At 53.8% G+C, this 23,741-nt stretch overlaps 1 protein-coding gene across 9 annotated transcripts in view; it reads right to left on the minus strand.

The window, feature by feature from the left end:
• NFIX (nuclear factor I X) overlaps positions 1-23,741 on the minus strand; it is a 95,970-nt gene that overhangs the window by 61,210 nt on the left and 11,019 nt on the right. For 5 of the 9 annotated variants that reach the window (XM_045862905.3, XM_054504897.2, XM_064570070.1 and 2 more), the window contains one exon: positions 6,278-6,809. In XM_045862905.3, coding sequence (XP_045718861.1) covers positions 6,278-6,809 — 532 coding nt within the window. Of the gene's footprint in view, positions 1-6,277; positions 6,921-7,809; positions 8,263-8,343; positions 8,576-15,292; positions 15,361-23,741 lie in introns of those variants that run through there. The other 4 variants (XM_045862911.3, XM_045862910.3, XM_045862907.3 and 1 more) reach the window with 4 other exon arrangements.

The following is a 23,741-nucleotide window of genomic DNA, read 5'->3' on the forward strand; positions in this document are numbered from 1 at the left end:
GCACAGCCCTCCGCCCCTCTGGCCCACCCTTCCCCGGAGTCCCAGGGTCTGTGCAACACTAGAAAGTGGCAGAGATGGGCCCTGCCTCCCTCCCCACGGCCCCTGGTGAAGCCTGAGCAGGTCTTCCCTCCCCTCCAGCATGGATCACTGCACATTCACGCCTACAGGACAGCGCTTCTAGAAGTCATTGTGAGGCCCTCACCCAAACCCTGCCAGCTGCATGCAGGAATCTCTCATTCTTCGAAGGGCCTTGCTCACAGGAGGTTCACCAAGTGCGTATTTCATGAATAAAGGAAATTCGACCACCCTGTGGCAGTGCCAAAGAGTAACCAGAATCCTCAGGAAGCCCTTTTGCGTATCTGAGGCCCAGCCCTCCCGCTGCAGAGTGGGCCTGTTTCCTCTGGGTGGGTGGTGGAGCACAGTTGGTCACCGTGCTCAGGCATCCAGGTCCCCTCCGGCTTATTCACAGCCCGCGCTCTGCTGGTTCAAGCTCAGACAAGGGTTGAGTGTTTTTGTCCCTTGAGCTACAGCTTCCAACTCAGCCAGCAGAGTGGGCACTCCACCAAGACCCGTGTGCATCACGGCCAGTGCGGACCCCTGGCCGGCTGGGCAGATAGGCTATGGACAAAGGGGACAGGAGCAGATGGCCAAGGGAGTCCTAGGATGAGGCCAAGCCAAAGGACTGGGTCTGGGCATTTCTGATCTCCTCTTTGGGGTCACATCCCCTCTTGAGGCTAGCCTGAGCCCCCATCACCCTTCCATCCCGACAAGCAAGGCATCCCCGGTCACATTAACAGAGCACAGGTGGCCTGGGTCGGCTTTACAGGTGTGCAACCTGGACAGTCACACACGCCCCATGCTTGGTTTTAATGTTCTCACTGTTGTCACACTGCAGTCCCTAATCATTTTGCACCAGGAGCCCCGCACCTTCATTTTGCACTGGGCCCCACAAAATACGGAGCCTGGCCCTGCAAATCCTGTGGCTACCATGGGATCTGATTGAGCCTCGAGTTTCTGTGTTCCATACCAAATGCTCCAGTTTAAGAGGGCCTCCAGGGAGTGGTGACCAAAATGGCAAGGGCTCGAGGAGCTGCGTCCAGTGCGGGAGGCGGGAGGGACCGGCAATGTTTGGCCTGGAGAAAGGACAGCTTCTTGGGGAGATGGGTGGAAAGGAACCATGAGAGCGGGCTTCAGCATCTGAGAGGCTGCCATGTTACAGAAAACTTAGCTCTCACCTGCATCATCCCTTACCAGAAATGAGACTAGCAGGTGAAGGTGATAGGGAGGCAGCCTTGGGCGCACGAAGTCCTAACAGCCGTGATTGCGACAGCTATGAGCCCCTGCCTGCCCGCTCTGTGCCTGTATTGGTACGTGTTAGCTGCTTTCATCCCTTTAACCATTCTCGGGGTTGGATGAACAGAAGAATTTTACGACCGAAGTTGACCTTTGCACAAAACCGACTTCTCTCCAGGATGTTCTAAAGGGGACATTACATTGGGTTAAAAGATGATCCGTAGATCTTGCGAATCATATGAATCTGGTTCCTGGGCCCTGCGGTCTCCACTAGCCCTGGCACCAGATGGTGTTGCCTCAAAGACGCAGACCAGTGGCATTTCTGGGCCTTGAAAAGGGAGGCCGTGGGTGAGGTGGCACAGGGGCCATGCTAGGAGTTAGTCCCCCAAGAGCGCGGCTGGTGCTCCTCCGGCCCCTCCCATGCACTGGCACCAGAGCCACCAGATGGGCCGAGCGTCCAGCGAAGACTTCGGGGCATCTTGGCAGGGCTAACATGGCCGAACGATGCCCTCTACCACCAGGGAGGGACCCAGATGAGGAGTCCTCCCTCGGACCTGAAAACCAATGCTCACTGCAAAGCCCTGAGCTCTGCAGAGAGCAAAACCAGGGGACTTTAATACCTGAGAAGGGTGACCGTGCACTTGTAAAAGTTCACTTAGACAATTCCTTAGGTGCTAATCCATTTCCTGTGCTGGGTAAGGTCCAGCCGTCCCAGGACCTGAAAGTGAGGAGGGAGGCAGAATCTCCTTTCAGAGCACTGCCCTGAACAACCCAAAGGAGCACAGGCTGCGGAGTCCAGACAGAGAAACCCTACAGAACAAATGACCCAGGTCCTTCAATAGCAACAACCCAAAAACTGCCGGAAAAGAAACCAAGATGGAGGAGGTTATAACCTAGAGGTTATGAGTCTTGAAAGACCTATCGACCCATTACAATGTGTGCACCTGATCTTTTTTATTTTTTTTATTTATTTTATTTTTTTTAGAGCTCTACGCCCAACATGGGGCTTGGACTCACGACCCTGAGATCAAGAGTCGCATGTTCTACCGACTGAGCCAGCCAGACACCCCTGTGTGCACCTGATTCCGATCCTGATCCTGACCTAGAGAAACCAACAAAATCAGATGATTAGGGAAATGTAAACACGGACTAGCCCGACCAAACTAAAGAAACTAAAGAAATTATTTTTAGGTGTGACAGTGATATTGCGGTTATGTTCTTCACAACTCCTTATCTTTAGAGATGCGCGCAGATATATTTACAGACGAAAAGCTACAATGCCTGGATTTTCTTCTAAATGACACAGCGTGGGTGGGCAGTGGGGGGTATGGATGAGTCGAGACTGGCCGTAAGTTGGCAAACTACTGGCACCAGTGAAGGGGGCTCCTTCTACGTGTGAATTTCTCCATAATGAAAAAGTGGATATAAAGGAAAGAACCACCACCCGAATATCTGGACTTCACGGGCCTCCACTGCCATTTCCATTCAGTAAAGCATTTTATTACTTTCAGATTTTCTTTTTAATTTTTAAGCAATCTCTCCACCCAACGTGGGGCTCAAACTCACAACCCGAGATCAAGAGGCTCATGCTCTACCAGCAGAGCCAGCCAGGCGCCCAGATTTTTCTATTTCCTAGGGCCGAAGCCTAGGTTAGGGCAGGTCTGAAGATACCAGTTCACCTTCAGGGCCCCGTGGAAGGTTTGGAAAGAGTCTAGCAGCACTCCCAGACCAGCGCAGCCATCCTTCCCCACACAAGCAGAGGCCTCCTGGACCCGCGCTCCCAGCCTATCTTCGACCGCCTGCCTTAGGGCAACCTCTTTGGAAGGAAGGACATCATCAGGGATACACCTTTCCTCCCCATGACAGTGCTCTCTGACCCTGAGCTGCCTCAACGTCCCCTCCTAAATGGGACAAACACATGGCGAGACTCCTTCCCAGCAGGAAGGCTAACCCTCATGGAGGCCGTAACACACTCTGGGTGGTCTTTCGGACGCCGCACACTGGGAGTGCAGCTCCAGACATCACACACACGTCCTAGATTCCCTCCCCAACCATGGCTCCTCTCGAAGCTTCATGTGGGACAAAATAAGAGCACGCAAGGGCCACGGATGACGACGGCACGTGGAGGTAAAGCAGTGCCCTCACGCTTTGCACCGTGTCAAATTCACTTGTCGTCACACCCGGCACCACCAGCTCAGCCCAGACTGATCCTTCGGCCCAGTTTTAAGGGAAGAAAAGGACTTCTTTTAGAATCCACGGCAACTCTTGTCTGAGCCCTTGCCACCCTAGCCCCCACTCCCAGGTTCCAGGGCGGGGAAGGAACAAGGGGCGGCCTGCTGAGGACGTCGAGTGCACGGGCATGGAGAAGGCTGTGCTGTCACATCGATGCTGTCTGGGGAATTAGCCAGGAGAAGACATTTTCTAGCACACTGGGGTGGCTTGGGGGCAAAGCCGTGCCTGCTCCTCGCATTCTTGAGACCATCTACCCCAGGCCCACAGGTGGCCCGTGCCGCAACGACTCACCCCTGCTCCTGCAGTGAGGCACGTCTGAATTAAAGCAATTCCAGCAAGAAATCCTACCTTTGTTGAAACTATCTGGAGTCCAGGGAGCCGGAGTAGAGATGAATTATTTAAAAATGTCCTCAGTTCTCCACTCAGCTTTTGTCAAGGAACTGGACCTCAGCCGGGACAGAAATGGCTGCGGTCGCATTCGATGGGGCATGAATTCGTTCATATTCCTGGGCAAGTGATCTCATTATAGCTGGGGGGTGGGCGGGGATGCCTCCCTTCTCCCGACACCTGCCTGGTTAGTCCAGGAGCCAGGAGGCTGGCCACAAACCGTCTCCTTCATCACACACACTTCATCCTACCTCAGCCCCATGCTGGCAGCAGTCAAGAATTTGGCCTAAAATAAAAGAGGAAAGGGAAGCAGCTCGGCTACAGGGATCTAGCTAGAGAGCAGGATAGGAAGAAGCCAGAGAAAGATGAGTACTGATTTCCATCTCAGAGGCCCTAGTTCTGAAATCAGAAGATACCGAATCCCCTTGCAGAAGATCTATCTGACAGACACAAGCTCAAGGCTCCAAGCTCCCCCAAAGCTACCTCCAGCACCACCAGGCACACACCCTCCCCACTCTAACTTGCTGTGTAGACAGAGAATGAGAGGATAACTTTTCAAATTCTTCTTTAGTCTCATTTCCAGAAAGAAAAAGGACGAACAGAGGAGAGGACTGGCAGCTAGGCATTCTTCATGAGGGGTCACGATAGTCACAGGGGGCCAGGTGTAGGCCTAGAAAGATCCATGGAGGGAGCAATGGCTTCGGGGGCCAGGGCAAGGGGGGCAGGGGTTGTCCACTGCCTCCAACCAACCACCAAAGCCACCTCTCAGAATGAGAGAGAATGTGACTGAGTAAGGAGAGAGGCCTCCAACACCACCTTTTCCTCCCCAGAGTTGTCCAACATATAAACCATCAGTGCCAACCCTAGTAAAGGTTACCTTCCTGACGCGATGCTAAAAGCTCCCCAAAATTTCATCTCTGGATTAAGTCATACCACTCCTCCCAACTTCCCAAACAGGCAAGGGAGTGACCACAGCAGAAAAGTGAGTTGCTTTTCTTTTTTATGAATGAACAGGAAGGAAGACACACACACACACTTGCGGGAAAGAACATTCACCAGAGTTGAAGTTAAGCCACATTCTGTTACATTTGCATAAAGAGAGAAAGAAGGGAAACAAGGGGGAAAAAAATACCGGAATGGTGGAAAGGAAAAAAAAACACACACACACATACACAGAGAAAAAGGTTTGGTAGCCCTCTCATTACAAGTTGGTTGGGCATAATGTAAACACACTTCTGCCTTGCTTAATCACAGAGTGCCGCCCGTTTAGGTTTCAAAGGCGGCAGTAAATTGGGCGTAGCTGAGTGGAGGCTAAAAATTAACCACCCATCTCTGTTTCAATTTGTAAGAAAACAAAAGCGGAAAGAAATTATAAAAAGGGAAAGGGTGGGGGGGGCGGTGAAAGGAACAGAGGAAGAGAACTGCACCACCCCGACCCAAAATGCTGGGTAAACTGGAAAGGCAAAGAGGAGAACTGGAACCACTTGGAACACAAAAGGAAAAGGAAAATTTGCAGTTTTTGGATTGTTTGTTTCTCTCAGACCACCGCAGCAACGACGCTCCTCCCTGCCATGCCTGTGCTGGGGAGAGCCTCTGTGCTTCCCAGCCGAGGGGTGGGGGTTGTGGGCAGCCATCCTGGGGTCTCCCCACTGGAGCCACACACCGCGGAAGGGAGAGCGCACGGAACCTCCTGCTCCTTTTCACTTTCTATGAAGTCAAACGACTTTCCTACTCTCCGGCAGCCAAATCCCAGCCACAAGAGCGCCCGCCTGGGCATCTGGGCCCCAGAATCTGCCTGCCTCTGCCTTCTCTTCTCTTTTCTATTCATTCTGGCTCCTAACCGGGGGTTTTACACGCCCCTCTCTCCACCGAACTGCTGCCCACCCCGCTTGTGCCAAATCCCGCGTTTCCCTAGGACTTGTGGGGAAGCCGCAGGAAAGCCAGCACCTGGCTCCCAATACTTCTGACTCATTTTAAATCTGAGCAACGAGTGATTTTTGTATGTGTGTGGTAGTGTTCATCACCAACTCTCACCATTGTGGGTAATTCAGGGGCAGTGTGGCCCCAGTCCTAAGACCTGCCGCGGCTTTTGGGTAAGATGAGTCCTCCAAAGAGGGAGATGCACGACAACCCGGTAGGTACCGTGGCAAGGGAGCGAAGGAGGAAGAATGGAGAGGGTGGAGGGAAACAGAAGGGAACCGGGAACATCACACAGGCTGCAGCCCCCCCCCCCCCCCCCGCAAGACAGGCGTGCTAGTTAGGCCCATTGCATGGATCCTTTGGAAAAGAAGAGGAGCGATACACACAAAACAAATGGCGGCAAGTAAAATAAAATGGGGGGGATGGGGGGTGGAGAGTGACCTACCTGGAGTGTGGACAAAGTAAGCCAGATAAAGATCCAGTTCTTTGATTGTGACTCCAATGTGATGTGGCTGGACGCAGAGGCCGGGGTTCGAGCACTGGGGCGACTTGTAGAGCCGCTCCCCATCAGTACTTTCCAGGGGGATCCCCTTAAACAAAATCACCATGACCAGGTCCAGCCGCCACACCTTGTCAGCCTGGCGCAGGCAGTCAATCCGCCGGATCTTGCCCTTCTGGTCGGGGTTGGAGAGCACGCAGCAGGGGGGCTTCTTGCCCGTGATGGTCAGCACAAAGTCCTCTCGGAACTCAGGCCGGATGTCTTTGCGCAGCTTGGCCAGCAGCCGGGATGCCCACTTCTGCTTGATCTCGGGCTTCTCGCCCAGCAGCTCGTCCTTCACCGCCCGCTCCTCGTCCTTCGACATCCGCTTCTCGTGCTTCTTGAAGTACTTGCGCTTCCGCGCCTGCAGGTTGAACCAGGTGTAGGAGAAGGCGCGGACGTGAGGCAGCAGCGCCTCGATGAACGGGTGGAACTCATCCTGCAGGCGGCAAGCCGGGAGCATGCGGGGCGAGGGAGGACGGGAGGAGGGGAAGCCGGGGTGAGGGGGAAAGAGAAAAGGAGAAAAGAAGCGTTAGAAGGGGGGCACAAGAAAAACCGCCGCCTCCGCCTCCTCCCCCCCTCCCACGACAATTTTCTCTCGTGATTGTTCTACAGAAGTGTGGTCTGGGGCCACCACCAGCCTCGCCAGCCGCTTGCTCCCATGTCAGCCTCAGCAGCCAGACAGAGGCACCCAGCGCCTGAGCACACACCTATTCTCTCTCTCTCTCTCTCTCTCCCTCACTCACTCACACACACGCGCGCACAGACAACGTTGCCGTCCACACACACACGCTGCTGGTATCCCCGCCAGGCTCTGTCGCGCCCATGACATCTCCATGTTCTATCGCTGCCGCAAACTCCTGTCAGCTCGCCCCGGTGCAGGGTCCGGTCTGCACCGACTCCCGTGGACGCCCGGGCTAGGCGTGCGGGGGCCGCCTCGAGTCCCGACACCGGTCGGGTTTTGGCCACCCCCAAAAAGAGAACATGACATCCAGGAGCCAGCGAGGAACCGGATTTGGCATTCCCCTCCCCAAGCTGTTTTCATTCTTTTCTCCTGCTCCAATTGGAACATCCACCCCAGCATTTTTTTTAATCAGATCTAAATCCTAAATATGTGATTTCAGCTTTGTTACCGACACCGATACTAATGTTAATCACAGTAATAAGGAACAAAACACTTCATGTTAGCACAAATAAGGTGCTTGCCTCGGCCACATTAGGGTTAAAAGCTACGTGGGGCGTCCTGCAGCCCCTTCCCCACTGACCCCTTCACCCTCTTTCCCACTCAGGTGACAGAGGGCTGGGCTCCCGCTTTTTGTTTTTGTTTTCGGTTTTGGTTTTTTTTTTTTTTTTTTTTTTTGCTTGTTTGCTTGTTTGAAGTTTAAATAATAATTGATTTCTGTTTACAAAAATAAAACTGGAAAAAATTAAATAATTACCATTGATCTGAAGCACCCGGCAAAGCCCAACGCCCGATTCTGAGCTTCTGGACTCAACAGAGTTGTGAGTTGGGGGCGGGTGGGGGGAGGGGGGAGGGGGAGGAGCAGGGGAGGAAGGTAAATGTTTTAAAGGGGGTTATTATTGGTGTTCTGGGGAATAGGGGCCGGGCTTGGGTGGATTCTCAAACCCTTCCCCCTCCTCCCCCCTCCACGCTCCATTGCACAGAAGGGGGAAATTAATATTTTTTTTGAAAAGGAGCAAAAAGAAAGAAAGGTCAGGGATAGCAAGCAGAGAGAGGGAGCGAGCCGGTTGCCACACACGCCAGGTAAACAAAAGCCAACAAAAAAATGTTCAATTTCGCCTCCTGTGCATCCTCTTTCAGTTTAAAAAGAGAGAGAGAGAGAGAGAAGGAAAATATGCAAAATTTAAAAATCAAAACCTACCTCCCAATCACCACCCCCAACACACAGCACACCCCACCCCACCCCCCACCCCACCCCACCCCCCGTGCAAAACAAAACAAAAACAAAAACCAGGAGGGGGAAAGCGGCAGCTGAAGAAAAAGGCTTTCGGCTTTGGCAGCGGCACAGGGGTGTAAACTTCGCGCTGCCTCCCTCCGCCTCTGAGCCTGATCGCAGGCAAAGGGGGAGCTCGCAGATTCCCGGGGAAGAGGACGAGTTCGGACCGGCTGCAGACCGTCGCTGGCAGACGCGTGCAAAAGAGAGAGAGGGAGTAAGGGAGGGAGGAAAGAAGAGAGAGAGGGAGAGAGCGAGGGAGGACGTGGATGGGATGGTGCTGTGTGTGTGTGAGAGAGAGAGAGAGAGAGAGAGAGAGAGCGCGCGCTGGTTGGGTTTTGGATTTTTTTTTTTTTTTTTTTTTTTTTGCTTTTCTCTCTCAAACTCCCTCTCTCTCCCCTTTCATGCTCAATCTCCATCCATTTGCCTGTGCCAAAGCCAGTAAAAGGGGGGGGGGGGAGAAGGAAGAGAGAGAGAGAGAGAGAGAGAAGGATCCACCTATTTGGCAATGAGACATCCTCGAGCAGCCAATGGCTGTGTCCAAGGGGAGGAGGGAACCGGGCGAGCCGGGAGGGTGGGGAGAGCCCCCGGCAGTTGGAGACCAAAAACAATTTGCCCAATCGACAAGTTCACGTCTAATGAACAAGCAAAGTCCAGCAGTTATGAATTTTTCATTCCAGGCTCCCACTCGGGTCCATTTGGCAGCAGCCAGCCAGCAAATTTGGAGGGGGGGGTGTAGAGCTGGGGGGACTAGGATTGAGGAAGACACGGATTTTTTTTCTCTTTTTTTTAAGCCAGAAAAAGAAATAAATAAAGGCCTGGCTCAGGCGGGCGCCCCAGAAGGCCTTGGGGAGAGCAGCTGCGCCTTCTCTGTGTTTTGGTTTCAGTCTCTTTCTCTCAGGCCCTCACACTCTCTCTTTCTGGTTCTATTTCTTTTTTTATTTATGGAGCGCACAGGGGCGAGTGGAAGTTTTCCTCCCTGGCCATACACACGAGCCTGCGATGCTATGAATAGAAAGAGAAGAAAGAGAGCTCGGAAAGTGTCGATGCCAGCAGCACTTCCAGGGCAGGGACCTGGCGGCCAGGGTGCGGCCACCCCTTCCTCCCCGGCCCGGCTGCCGCTGGCGGGAGCACTCCCAGACGAGGCGCACCCCCACCCCAGACCCCCAGCGAGCTCGACCGCCTCCCTCAGCCCACACCCAGCCACGCACGCTCCATTAGCGGTGACGAGGGATGCCAACGCAATGCAGCTCGGCTCGAGAAACTGCAACAGTTTATTAAAATAGCCTCCTGTCACAGCACTCCGCTGACAAGCACTACATGCAGCCACAAACACAACAGCCAATCCCAGGGAGAAGTGACAAAGGCAGGAAGATGGACACTACTTCTGAACAGTCACTGAGTCTTTCAAGGCCTCCCCCCAACCCCCAGACACTTCATTCTTTGCTTTCTCCAGCTTTGCCCTCTCCACTTGATCTATGTTTAAGTGTTTCTTGGTTGGAGGAGGGACAACACTCACCTACCCCCCAATTCAATTCAGACTAAAGGGCCCGAACCCCTACGGAGGAGCAAGGTGCAAGAGTGTACAAAAAGAAACCGATATAAAAGGGAGAACGCGAAGACAGGAAACAACAAAACGGGAAGGAAAGGGCTCTAGCAGGAAAAGCGGGACAACTTTGGGGAAACCGAGTCATAGGGAAGCGGCCTCCCTCCCAGCCAGGCAGGAGGGTGAGCTCAGGAGAGGGAGGCCTGGGGTGAGTGCCATCTCCACGGGTTCTCTCTGCAAGGGGCTACTGAGCAGCCTGCCTTAGGCCTTGGAGAAGCTGTAAGGAGGAGACAGTTATTAAAAGAAGGGCAGAGACTTCAAACAGACAGGGAGAGGCTGATCCCGCTCGGAACTGTCCCTACAGCTGCCCTCTCCCCAGGCGAGGCTCAGCCCTCAGCTGGCATGGGGGGGGAAGGTCACTGCTCACTCGTGCCCCTTTCTTCCCCATCTGAAACCCTGTGCTCGGTGGCCTTCATGCTGGCAGAAAGGTTCCCGGAAGAGTGCCTGGGGTGTGCTAGGACAAAACATGCAGCCCTGGGCTGGCGCTGAAGCCTGACAATGGGAAGGTGCTGGCCAGCACCTGGGACCCCAGCCCAGGTCCTGAATCGTCTGAAGTGAGCTCACAGCTGACCCCAAGAGAAACAGAGGTGAGCAAGCAGGAGGCAGGTGCCATTGCAGACAGGCCTCTTAGAGTAGCGTTCAATAATTAACATCATGTTAATAACCAGCTTCAGTCCAATTAGCCAAAGATGTTAACTGAGTGACATAAGATACCAAACCCTGCCTCTCCACCTTGAGAGAAGCAATCTTACTTTCTAAGAGTCAAGATGAGATGGTAAAAACCAGAAGTGAGTTTATATTTGGCACATGGGTGTTTTTCTGGCATTTTGATTTATACTAAATATTAGACACCGAACAGAAAATGGCCAACATGGGCCTCCTGGAGAATTCTGGTATATTCCATCTCACAGACCACAGTGTCGGGTGGAAGAGTTGCGCTAAACATGGGTTGATTCCGAAACCGGTGGTGCAACCGGGTAGGTGGTGGGGAGAAGGCGGGTGAGAGGATCCACGTGGAAGTTAAGGAAACAGGACAAGATCCGTGATTCACTCCGGGATGAAGGGAGGGGTCAAAGGTCGAGGGAGTGGCAGAGAGATTGGACATAGAAGTGGCCCAGGAGGGCCGGTGGAGTTTCTCAATAGAGCCTCAGGGATCCACACAGAGCCCAGTGCGCCCCCTCAGTGCTCCCTTAACGGGAGGAGCAACAGGCCCTTCCCAGGAGAGTAACACGGAAGGAGAACAATCGTCAATTGTCCTTCTCCTGCCAGTTGTTGTAACCTTGAAGGTGGGCAGAAATGGATTCCCAGGGAACACTCTCCCCTCACCCTGTTCCCACAGGGCCCACTGTCTGGGGCGTGTGGGGGAGTTTTCTGGAAGAGCGGCCTGAGGTCAGGGTATTCCTAAAGCTTGGAGAGGGAGGGGAGAAGGTCTCTCTCTTCTGTGGGCACACACAGAAAGGAATCACTCAGGTTCCATTAGAAACACTTGGTGTGGGGCGCCTGGGTGGCTCAGTCATTAAGCATCTGCCTTCGGCTCAGGTCATGATCCCAGGGTCCTGAGATCGAGCCCGCATCGGGCTCCTTGCTCGGCGGGAAGCCTGCTTCTCCCTCTCCCACTCCCCCTGCTTGTGTTCCCTCTCTTGCTGAGTCTCTCTCTGCCAAATAAATAAATAAAATCTTAAAAAAAACCCAAAACACTTGGTGTGCCCCCACCGCTGCAGCCTCCTCCTCCTCCATGGCCCTGGTGGTGGCTCTAGGCCCTGGACACGCCCCTCAGGAGCCCCAAACAAAAGGGGACTGTCCCCCTTTTGTTAAAGAGAGTGGAGGCTCTGTTGGAAGATTACCTGTCCCAGACCCAGCCTCCTTCCCTTCTCCCCTCCCGCCTGGGCTGAGGGCTCAGAGGCTCTGCACCCTGCACACGGACAAGAGCAAGACAAAAAACCTTCAGACAATTCAAGGCTTCTCCAAGGGCTGAGTCACCCACAAGTGCAAGGGTTCAGGGAATGGAGAAAGCAAGGGGACAGGCAGGCCTCTGAGGAGAGGGGAGGGGGAAGAGAATGAGAGAAAAAACCAGGGAGAGGGAGAGGAAGCCAGTGATGCTGGTGAGAGCAGGGAGCAAAAAAGAAAACTAAAGAGAGGGGGGGAAATAAAGGAAAAACCGGCAATTTGTGAGGAAAGGTATTTTCTTCACTTAAAAGAAAAATCGAGAAGCCAGAGAGAAGACTTTAAAAATTAACATGGGCTTTTTGGTTTGTGGAAAGGAATTTTTCTGCCTTTGCGAGAGAAAGGCCTCTCTTACTGTCAAGTATATAGAATTTGATTTTTTTTTAAAGCAACAGTTTTCACTGAAACATTTCTGAAATACCCACACCAGTTTCAGACATCACTAGGAATAATGTGCCTCCAAAAGAAAAACACTGATCAGACAACAGAAAAAGAGGAAAAGAGAAAGAGAGAGAGAGAGAGAAAAGGAGAGAGAAGAAAGCCAAACCTGGAGAGAGAAAGCCAAGTTGGGCCCAAAACTGCAAAGAAAGAAAGACAAAGATAGAGGGAGAAAAGACAGGGCTGAGAATAAAAAGAAAAGAAAAAACAAACAAACAAACAAGGAACATGGACAAAAAGACAAGGGCTCTGGGTCAGGGGCAAAAAAGAAAAACTAGCTAAGGAAAATGACTGCTTCTATCACAAGAAAGTAAAATGTGTGGTTTTCCAAAACTCCACAAAACAAACGGAGCCTTGTGGATTATTTAAGGGAAAATAGGAAAATTCATACAGAACCTTACTCAGTATTCAAAAGTCTTCAAGGAAACAAAATAATTTTCCCAGCCTGAGACAGGTTTCGAAAGCGACCCATACCTGCCAACAGTGAAACATTTAGAAGCATAAGAAGTTATATCTTTAAAGACAGGGCCGCCGTTTGAATGTTTCCTTATCTTTACAAAAATCCTATCTGTCCTCGTCCTACTTGCTTTAAGACTCAAATTTATTCTCTCAGACCCTGGACACATGCATATTATATATATATATATATATATATATATACACACACACACACACACGCTAATTTGGGTAACTATACACAGTGAGTGTATAACTAACTATATAACTAAATAACTAACAAAACCTTCATAGGACTAACCAGATATTTCAGTATCCATTTTACTACTGTCTATCTGCAGCATGGGTGAAAAAGGAAGCAGGAAATTTTTAAAAGCCACAAATAGAGCCCTGATTAGTCTGCCCAATTCCTGGGATTTTCAACTTTGTATCCCCAACATCTCCCATCTTGTCCCACAGAAGAAGGGACACAAGAAGGCACAGAAGAAGGCAGTGTCCGGACTCTCCGGTAGAGATGGAAAAAGAACTGTAGGAAGCAAAAGGAAGGGGCCAGGCTGCTTATCCTAGAGGTAGGTGGGGCCTCCCCTCTCTTTGGGGGAGGAGGGGAAGGCGGGAAGGGGCTCTGCAGCCAGAGTAAAATCATCCAAGAATCTGGAAATGCCAGGCATGGAAACCAGAAAATGCACATTGCGAGGAGGCTCAAAGAATTTGGACAAAGCGGGTTTTTGGCTGACTTGGGCCTATTTTCCTCTGCTCAGGAAAGGCAGCCCCACACGATTTTTCTAGCGTCCTCGCGCTTGCTGAATGGAATTGCCCCACACCCCCATGCTGGGTCTAGGACACGGCCTGCATCAGAACCAGGCCGCACATTCCTCTCCTATAAAACCGCCTCCCTTTCCCTTCTTTTTCTCCTCCCGTCTACAAACTGGGAGCGGTGGCCTGGGATTGGGCCAACAGGCAGCCTCGTTCTGGCTCCAAACACTACCCTGCTCCAGGCACATCTCCCCTCACCCTCCTGGCACCAAATAAAATAGGGTAGGAATATAGGTATTGGGAAGACCATCTATTCTCTCTAGTGCATCTGGAAATTTACTTTCATCCTCTTCGGAGACTAGAAAACAAAATCACTAGTCTTTTAATTCCCTATTTAGCTTGAAACTTCCTTGTGTCACCAAATAGAAATAAAATCCGGGAAGGCCAGAGCCCTGTCCTCCAGCTGACGGGCTATGTGGGGGTCCTCCGCGGGATGCACAAGGCAGAGGGCAGCCGCGAGCATGGAGGGGGCAAGAGCAGTGCAGAGCCTGAGTCTCACCCACCTGGTGCGACTGGAAAGTGTCACTCCATGATGGCCAAGGGCCCCGGAAGATGGAAGAACCCCACAAGCCAGCTTCACAACTTTCTGGGCGAGCTGAAAACCTGACAAAAGGCACCAGCAAGGGGAAACCAGCACGTGAAGATGAGGTCGGTGTGGGGCCGCTGTAAGAATACCCAGAGGGCAAGAGAGGAGGCCAGGAGCAAATGGCAAAATGTTGAATATTTGCCTGAGGCCAGCTGTAACTCCCGACCCCACAAAAGGCTTAGGGATCCTCCAGGGGAGATGTTCCTCTCCCTCCCCTGCACCTCTGAGACTCCTCTTGTGGCCTTCCCAGGCCCTCTTTAAGAGCTCCATCAGGATCCATTGTGACAACACCTTGCTCTGCCTGGTCTACCACTCCCCCCCCCCAACTCCCCGCCAAAGGACAGAAGGCAGAAGGACCAGGGCCAGAGGAGAGTTTCTCCGAACCCCGGTCTCCTCCACCAGTCTGCACTCCTCGAACCCTTGGCCCACAGAGAGCCTATTTCTTGCAGTTACTGCGGTAACAGGCAGTGCCCAGAGCCGGGGGCAGAGAGCAGGGTGGCCTGGATAGGAACAGCCTGGGATTTTCACTGCTTGAGGGCTCAGGGAAGCTGGGCCGGCCCTGTCTGGGCAAGCGGCTTCCCCAAAATGTACAATTTGAGGAGTTGGAAGGTAGACATTTTTCAATCCCTCAAAATGTATTGCTCCCCCTAACTAATTTCTTATCAGGATCATGGCCAAGAAAACCCGAGAATCTTCATTCCCCTGGTGTCTAGCCCCTGCGGAGGCTGGCACCAGGGTGCCGGGAGCTCGGGACCTGACCACCCCTCGGCCACAATCCACAATCCGTCCCTCTACGGCTCCCTTTCTTTCTCACCCTCTCTCCCCCTCTGTGTCCTCCAGCTCCAACACAAACTGTTTGCACGGGAAGTCTCCCTCTATGACCCGATTCAGCACACACAAGAGAAAACTGTGGGCGACAGACCCAACGTCCTAACGAACTTGAGTTAATTAATGCTAAGGAAGAAAAGAGGCGCCCTCGCTCTGTTGAATCACGGTTCACTAGCCCTTTCAGTTTGCTGTGGGTGGAGGAAAAAAAAAAGAGGCTTTTTGGTTCAAATATTTTTGGGGGGCGAAGGGAAAACAAAAACACCGCAGAAGGGCCGTGGAGGGTGAAGCTGTAGTACCTGCCCAGAGGAGCAGAGGCGAGGGCAGCCGAGAGCGTCCTCCCCGAAAGCTTCTGGCCTAAACAGTCCTGGGAAGGCCGAGAAGGGGAAAGAAAAGGGAAGGGATTATCAATTGATGGCCATCCTGTTCAAATAAATTGCTCAAAAAATTATACTGTCAGACTATGAGATACATATATATATTTTTTAAAGCCCAAACCCAACAACTCGATTTGAACAGAGCCGTGAAGATGTTTTAACAGAGCAGAAAACCGAAATATGGATGGCATGCATACAAAAATTTAAGTGTGCAGAAAAAAACAAGAGGTGGTAATGGGGGGGGGGGCAGGGATAACAGCTGCAATTTTGCTTTCCAGATGTTGACAGCAAAATGTAATTGGCAAGTAACTTCTTCCTTACCACTTTTCATCCTTTGGTCCTGAGATGTTAAAAATCCTACAGCTAGACCTGAGTCTGCAGGCAGTTTCCTGGCACTCCGTACACACGTGGATGGGTCTGGAAGCCTCGTGGGCCACACGCCTGCGAGCTTTTTTATCAGCCCACTAATTTTTACAAGCCCTCCCACCATTCTTTAGCGGGAGACCTAAGCAAAGCAGGCTGGAGGACATTCTTATTTAAGTCATCATTTATTATCATTATTATTTTGTTAGGGAAGGCCTTTTCTTTTGAGGCTGGGTCTTCCTTTTTTTTTTTTTAAATAAACTTTTTAACTGAAATGTGTAAAAAGAAGAGCAGAAGATTGCACACTTCTAAGTCTGGCACTCGATACATTTTCACAAAGTGAACACCTGTGTAACCCCACCCAGATTAAGAAATAGAACATTTTCAGCACTGCTGAACAGGCCTTTAGTTTTTAAGTTATAGAGGTCTCATAGTTTATATGCCTTAGAAACAGCCCCTGCCCCCACCAGTAATGTCAAATGCGAGCACCTATGTACACACATGTATTAACAGAGCAGCATGCACTACTCATGTGACCACAAAAAAATGCACGGTGAAAAGCAGCCCCTCAAATCCTCACAGCTGCAGAGGGGTTTCAAGCCTCTCTGTCTCTGTCTCTGTCTCTCTCTGTGCCTGCCCAGCTCTGATCCCATCAACAGGGCCACCAACTGTGCAGCGGGGTTAACAGACCAGCAGGGCGTGTGTGTGGTGGACAAACAGGGCCCACCGAGCTGAAAGCTAAACAGTCATAGTGACCGAGGGGAGTAAGAGACCCTCAAGGGGAGTAAGAGACCCTCAAGGGGAGTAAGAGACCCTCGGTTCACCCTGCCCATAGGCAGAGACTGGGGGGTCTCAGGGGTGTGGCGTGTAATGGGGAAAAAGTGGCTCTGCAGAGCCAGGGATTCCTGAAGGGTAAATGAATACCCATCCAGGCAGGCTGCCCTCATTCCAGTCCCCAAAAGTCTATCAGGGAAAGGAGTGAGGGGTCCTGGGGCAGAGCTGCCGCGAGAAGGGAGGCCCAACCCTGCTGCATCTGCCTCCCCCTTCCCTGGCTCCAGCCCCAGCTGGCTCCCCCCTCACTTTCACTCGCACTAAATTTACTTTATAATTTTAAAATTAAATTTTAAAAAAAGCAGGAAAGAGAAAGCACTGAAGGCAAAGTACCTCCCACAATATCTCTCCAAGGGGGGGGGGGGTTCTGCTTATGTAAAAAGACAAAATGCAAGGGATCGCGGAAAAGTCTAAGCACCAAATAACAAGGAAAATAAAAGAGAAACACATTTAATTAAAAACACCTGAAGCAAATAACTAACTCCTTTGCAACTCGAAGCGGTGCCTGTGGGCACAAGTCCCTATCCCCATTTCTTGCCCACTTTTCCCTTTCCTTTCTCACTGGGAGCTGTGACTTCCCCCAAGCACTTCAGAAACCCCTTTTCTTTTTGAGCCCACCTACCCCACAACTGGGGGAAGGGCCGGGGCAGCACTTAGCATCCCACCAGCCTGAAGCAAACCTCTGCAGCCCTGATGAAGCGCCCTTTCCTCGATTCCGACATCTCCCCAGGCCATGCCCACCACTGGCCCTGTACTCTGCTCCCCCGCCTCAAAATCTAGGCCCTCTAGGTGGTGGTAGCACTGTCCTGGGGCTGGACACCAGGCCCAGCCCTAGTGGGCAGCACTCTCCCCAACCACGGGCACCGGGCTGCCAAGTCGGGCTCAAGGACCGAATTTTCACTTCCTATTGCATATGGGGCCGGAGAAGAAAGAACTGTTCAGCTTGATTTAAAATATGACAAGGGATCTGAGCCCTCTAATCCTGCGATCTTTAGAAATACTTGATTCTTTTTTGGGGGGGGGTAGAGTGCAGGGTAGGCATCAAGACTCTGCCTCTGAGACCCCACACCCCCCACCCGGTTTGACTTTCCCACCAGCCCGCCGCCTGGGAAACGCGCCCTCGGCTGGCACAGGGGTACCAGAGCCCGGCTCCTTTCTTCCTTTCTTTCTTTTTTAAATCGCTCTAGCGCAAACCAGGCAGTGGGTCAGGGCCCAGAGGCGGGGGAGGGAAGAGGAGAGGGTTGTCTCTGAAAGAGGGGAAAAAAGGAAAGCGAGGCTCCAACTCCCGGAGAAGAACGGCTGCCGCAAGTTTCCCGGCTTGTGCCAGTTTGGGGATTTGCGAATCAGACCGGAGCGGAGGGAAAGGCGGGCGAGAAAAAAAGCCCGCATTAAAACTAACCAGCTCTGCCTAAAAGCACGCTTTTCACCCTTAAATAAGACAATGACGAGGGGAGAGAAGAGACGAGTTATTTCTCACTCTTTAATTATTCCAATGCTTAGCATTATTTAAAAAAAAAAAAAACCACACACATTAGCCAATGATACATTCTAACCCTCAACAAAGCTGGTATTTTTCTCTGATTACAGACTTTGCCGCGGCAAACCCGGGCTCCGACGACAGAGGCAGCGCAGAAGCGCGCTCCTAAATGAGACACAATTTTATTAAAATCATAATAATTCCTTGCATTTCTATAGCGCCTTTTCAGCAGCGGAGATCCCAGGTGCCCCATGCCCGGTTCTACGAGGGAACTGGCGACCAAAAAGCTCACTCGTGAGGCAGGCGAGGCTCGCCAGCTCCACAGAGTGCCACCGGCATGTATTTTTCTTTCTTTTTTTAACAGCCCGTTTCCATCAGCCTCTGTCTCACGCTTTAAAAAAAAAAAAAAAAGTAATAAAACTCCTTTAAATTTTTTTTAAAATTAAAAAAAAAAAAAAGAGGGAAAAGATGACCTGAAATATAAGGGGAGGGGGGAGCCAAGTGTGGTCTGGGAGCCTGGGGCCGGGGAGGTGCTGCTGGGATGGGCCGCCTCTGGGTTCAGGGTGCAGGGTCAGCCGCTGCCCGGGTCACCTCCCCAGGCGCAGCTGGAGTAGGCTGAGTCATCTGCACATGGAAAAGGAAAAGGACCTAACACCACCAAAGCACATTTAAGTAATTTGGACGATAAGAAGTCGGGTTAATGACTGGTTTCCGAGGGGGCCGGCGGGAGGCCCCCGGGGGGCTTTCACTGAATGCTGGGGTGCTGCTCGAGCTCTGGAGGGGTGGCTGGGTGGCTTCATGCGGACACCAGCCTCCTCCAACAGGTTAAATCGGGCCCACTCGGTGCACACGTTCCTTTCCCACTTTTCTATCCTTTCCCCCCTGGCAGGCCCAGGTAGTGCTGCAGAATGGCTGGCAGCAATGGGGCAGGGGGGCTTAGTACCCCAAATTCAAGAAGTCATCCGTGAGAGGAAAGGCAGTGTCGATCAGAGGGGATCTGGGGGGAATTTTTTTTTAAAGGTTCTTGGAGGCTGCGCAACTCCCGCGGCCTGAAGGCAGGGGAGAGGGGAAGGGAAAGCACATTTTCTGCCACTTAGTCACATTTCTTCCCGGTGCTTGCTGGAGGCCAAACGCCCCCAAACCCAGCCAACCCTCGAAACAAACAAAAATCTCCCCTGCTAAATTTCCCCTCCCTTATTCCCCCAAAAGAGGCGGTGGCTTGGGGAGAAATGGGGAGGCTCTTCGGAGGCCTGGGGTCTGGAGGCAGCGACGCGCGCACGATAGGGGGCAGAGAAGGGACCCTCTCCAGATTGGTGCCCCAAGGTTGCCCGCAGATTCTGGGGCATTTAACCCCAAAAGTCCTCCGCGCGACTAAAGAATAACAGGAATTATCAACATCGCATTCATTCCAAAGCCCTCGCGCGCATTATCCCCCTGTCGGGTATCCGGATGGGCACGAAAGAGGCAACTTAGGCAAAGGCGGCCCACAGCCCCACCCGGAGCGCTGGGGACGCAACGGGCTTATAGGCCAAAACGCCGCCATTTGAGCCCCTTCTGGCGGCGGCCTCTGCTGCTGCAAATGGCGAGGGCCCCAGAACGCGAACCCGGCAGGGCCTCGACGCCACGCGGGGTCACTTTTGGGTGGTCGCCGCCAGGGGGTAGGCCGCGCCCCGGTGGAAGGGCGCCCCGCCTGCTCGGTGCGGGGGAGGGGAGGCAAGGACCCCGCAGGGAGCCGGCCTGAGGGTCCGCAGAGGCGTCATCCTTTGCCTCCGCTCCTTCACACCTGTTCCCGGTTTCCCCTCACCTGCCCGCGGGGGCAGTGGTCCTCACTCCTCGCTCAACGCCTGGCGCGGTTCCGCCCAAGTGACCCAACCGTCGTGTGCACAGGCGCTTGTCGCACGACGGCTTCCCGCCTTTTTGCCTCCGCGCACGCGCACGCCCGACTTTGCGCACGGCCCGCTCAGGGCCAACGGCCCTCTGGTGCCCCAGGGCCGGGGTCGTCCGCACCAGCGAGGGGTATGTTGTCCTTTCCACCCCGTCGTGTGCGGTGCAGGTGACCGTGACTGTCAGCGCCCATGTCCTGCCGCGTGGAAAGAACACAGCCCTCCCTCTGCCTGAGCCCAGGGAAGGCCTCCCCACGACCTTCACCCACCTGTGCCCTCCCCCACCCGGGGCGTGAGCTAATTGCAGCGGGTCCGGGAATGCCAGGCACGAAAAGAACACCTTGGAGGCAACAATGAAAGGAGTTCGTAGGCGGTGGGCACCTGGCAAGGGGCATATGCTGGGGCTAGTGCATGGCACGGGTAGCACATTTCTGCCGGGGTTTGCAAAGGCACACGACGTGATGCGCCGACTTGCGGGGGGTGGGGGGCGGGATATCTCCAGGGCGATGTGGGAGGCGGCCTGGTTGGGGCATCAAAGCGCTACCGTCCGGCAGTGGGACCACGTAGGGAGTCCTGAGACAACCCCCGCCCCACCTCTGCTCAGCAATGCACTTCTATTTTAAGATACCTCCCACCCCTCCAAAATCCACCCACTCGCTCCTGAGGTCCCTGGTGCTCGAGGAGAATCTGCCTCCACCCCCAGGCGCACCTGAGGGGAAGGCCAGGAGGGCAGCGCAGAGTCTGAGCTGCCAAGCTGGACTCAGGGGGGCAAATGGAAGTTTCGCCCGAGGAGGGGGGCATTAAATGGCCTCTTTGTGGAGAGGAATTGTGGGCCGTCACTCAGGATTAATTTAAGCAGCAACAGCAAACACACACCAAAAAGCAACGTCTGGCCGCCAGCACCCACCCCCGCGATTGTGTTTCGGGGAGTGCTGCAGGATTCGTTGGTGTGGCCCGGCCTTTAAGAACGTGGGGCGTCCACAGTGGGAAGGGGGAAGGCTGCTGCCGCCTGGCCCCATGTCCCTGCTTGATGAACAGTGTTTGCAGGTTTGGGACCAAGCCCAGTGGGGGATGGTAAAATCCAAGTCCAAACGTGGAGCATTGGGGGGAGGTTCTGTGTAAAATATACATAAAGGTACAAATTTCCAATATACATATGTCACATGCAGGGGCGCCACTGAGTAGCAGTTATGGGGCGCTCACCCGCACCCCAGGGACATCTGGGGAGGCGCGTGTTCTAAGAGAAATCCGGCCGTTGGGGGGCGGAATCAGGCCTCCGATTCCGGGTCTCCTCCCTCGACAACCCGAATGCCGCTTTGGAGCCAGGTGCCCTGGGCGGCCTGGCAGGTGTGCGGCTCACGTGAAACACACGCGTGTGCAGGCTGGCGAGGTGTGTACCTGCGTGGGCCTTGAGCCACGTGTGTGGGCATCAGCGGCTCCTGTAGGCTCTCCGACCCACCTGAGCCCAGCACACCCATGCGGCCACAGGGCAGTACCTGTGCTCAGAGCCAGGTCTGGGCACAAGCAGGGGAGTGCGTGTGGTGTGTGTGCGGTGTGCGTGAGAGGGGGACCCCATCTGATGTCGGGCAAGGGCGTGTTTATGGACATGTGTGCCCCTGGCAGTCTCACTACCCCCATGGGGGTACCAGGCAAGGGTGTGCTTGGGACCCCTGTCTGAGCCTCTGTGCGGGAGTGTGCTTATGTGCGCACGCGCGAGCCCGCCTGAGTGCCCTCCTGAGTTGTCGGACACGGGCATGCAGGTGCCAGGGTGCACCAGGATGCTGCACTGGGGCCATGTGCATGTGCTTTCAAGCCCCCTAGGAGAGGCCACGTGTGCTGGGGCCACGGTCGAGGCCAGCAGAGCCTGGATCTAACCCCTGGGCAGGCCAGGGGGCAGGGCCAGCTGCCCAGCCAGTCTCGGCGGCGGGAAGTCATTGGAGGCCTGTTGGTTTTGGCCAGGGCAGCTCTAATGGGGGAAGCCCCGGGGAGCAGCAGGGGTGGAACAAAGAAGGGGAAAGTGAGGAAAGGCGGGCAGGAGGAGGAGGAAGAATCGCCCTGGAATGCGGACAGCCTTGGGGATAGGGGTGCCGGGCAGCCCTAGACTCTGGGCCCTGTCTTGGCTGAGGGACTTCACTGGTGCCTACGGCTGCCAATTCCCCACTCCCCCACTCCTTCGCCCCCACCCCCGCCCTGTGGACTGAGACCCTGGCCCCAGTCAAAGGCTCCTACCCACGGAATCCTGCCACCACGAGGAGCCAAATAGCATTTGGGTTGGAGAGCAGGGCTCAAATTTCTGCAGCAGAGGGCAGACAGTTTGAGGCCCCTTCCCCCTGTTTCTTGGCTGGACTGCTTAGAACCTCAGTTCTGCCCATCTGGGGAATGGGAAGGGAACTCCCCACAGGAGGGCCACTCACATAGGAGTTGAAAAGCAGGGTGACCTGTTTAAGCCTTGCTTGCCCCTGGGGACCTAATTTCTCCCTTCCCCACTTCCAGCCCCATGACCTGGGCACTCGACCTTGTGGCCTCCGATTCCTCATCTGTAAAACAGGTTACTCATACCTGCCTCATTTGGGGAGGGTTACAGGAGGTCATGTGCACACACGCGCACGCGCGCACACACGCACACACACACACACACGCACACACTCCGCCTGCTGCCCAGGCATAATTGCTCTGGAGTTGGTAGCTGTTATTTTTATTGTGAGGAGTCTATGGCTGTGACAAGCTGTGACGCTTGGTGTGATCGCGTGAGGCTGGCTGTGCGTGCGACTGTGCCGCTGTGTGTGTGTGCGTGTGTGTGACAGGTTGCGTGTGAGACTGTGCGTGGACGACAGATTGTGCCGGTGTGCGGCAGTGCCTGTGACAGGCTGTCACTGCGCGACAGACTGCGGGTGGCGGGGTGTTGCGGGTACCGACTGTGAGTGGAGATGAGGCAGTGTGTGGGGCTGGGACTGGGGGACTCCCGAAAACCTACCTCAGTGAGGCTCTGGCTAACAGTGAAAGGGAGAGGCTCTCAGGGACCGTGGGCAGTAGGTCCAGTGTCCCCTCAGGTCTTGGCCTTTCCTGTTGAGTCCAGTGGGACTGCACTTGCTTGCAAACCTTGGTAGGTGCCAGGTCAGAGGGACCCTATGATAAAGCCTCCCCGACACGTGCTGTTGTCAACTCAGGTCCCCCCCACCCAGCTCCTTGCTTGGGTCCGGAGGACCCCAGAAGGGTCATCAGGGATCTCAGGGTATGGAGGACCCTGGGTCTGGCTGGCTTCAGTGAGGGACACACCCCCTAAGCCTGTTTCCCACACTTTCCCTGAGCTCCAGGCCTGGACAGGGATGGTGGAGACCAAGAGAAGGGAGGGATTTGAGGAAAGCTCAAGAAAAGCCCAGAGAAAAATGGAGGGAGAAGGTGAGAAGACCAGAGACTTGCCTGGGACCTGGAGAACCCGGAGCTGCTTGAGGTTGGGGCCTCCAGTTGGGGTGGACACACATCAGGTTTGGGGGGGTCAGGACTGGCAGTAACACCAGGTGACACTTAAGAGCACTGCTTGTACTCCAGGCTCCGTGCTCAGACCCCGATTTTAGGGACTCACTCCTCATACCAACCCCGCCAGAGGGAGGAGAAAAGCCAGGCACTCTCCTAATCAGTGTGGGTCTCCGCTTCTTACACCGCCCTGGCCCACCTCTTCCATCTACAGCTGGGGAAACTGAGGCTGAGAGAGGGCAAGGGGCTTGTTGGAGCACCAGCTCATGCCCAGGAGACCTGAGGATACAGGACTTCGGGTTTTGAGAAACCTCACCAGCTGGAAAAATCCCAGGCCCTGTGG

Source organism: Mirounga angustirostris, unplaced genomic scaffold (assembly GCF_029215605.1).
Source record: "Mirounga angustirostris isolate CCGP_5_RB_7025 unplaced genomic scaffold, mMirAng1.0.hap1 SCAF_1, whole genome shotgun sequence".
Lineage (NCBI taxonomy): Eukaryota > Metazoa > Chordata > Mammalia > Carnivora > Phocidae > Mirounga > Mirounga angustirostris.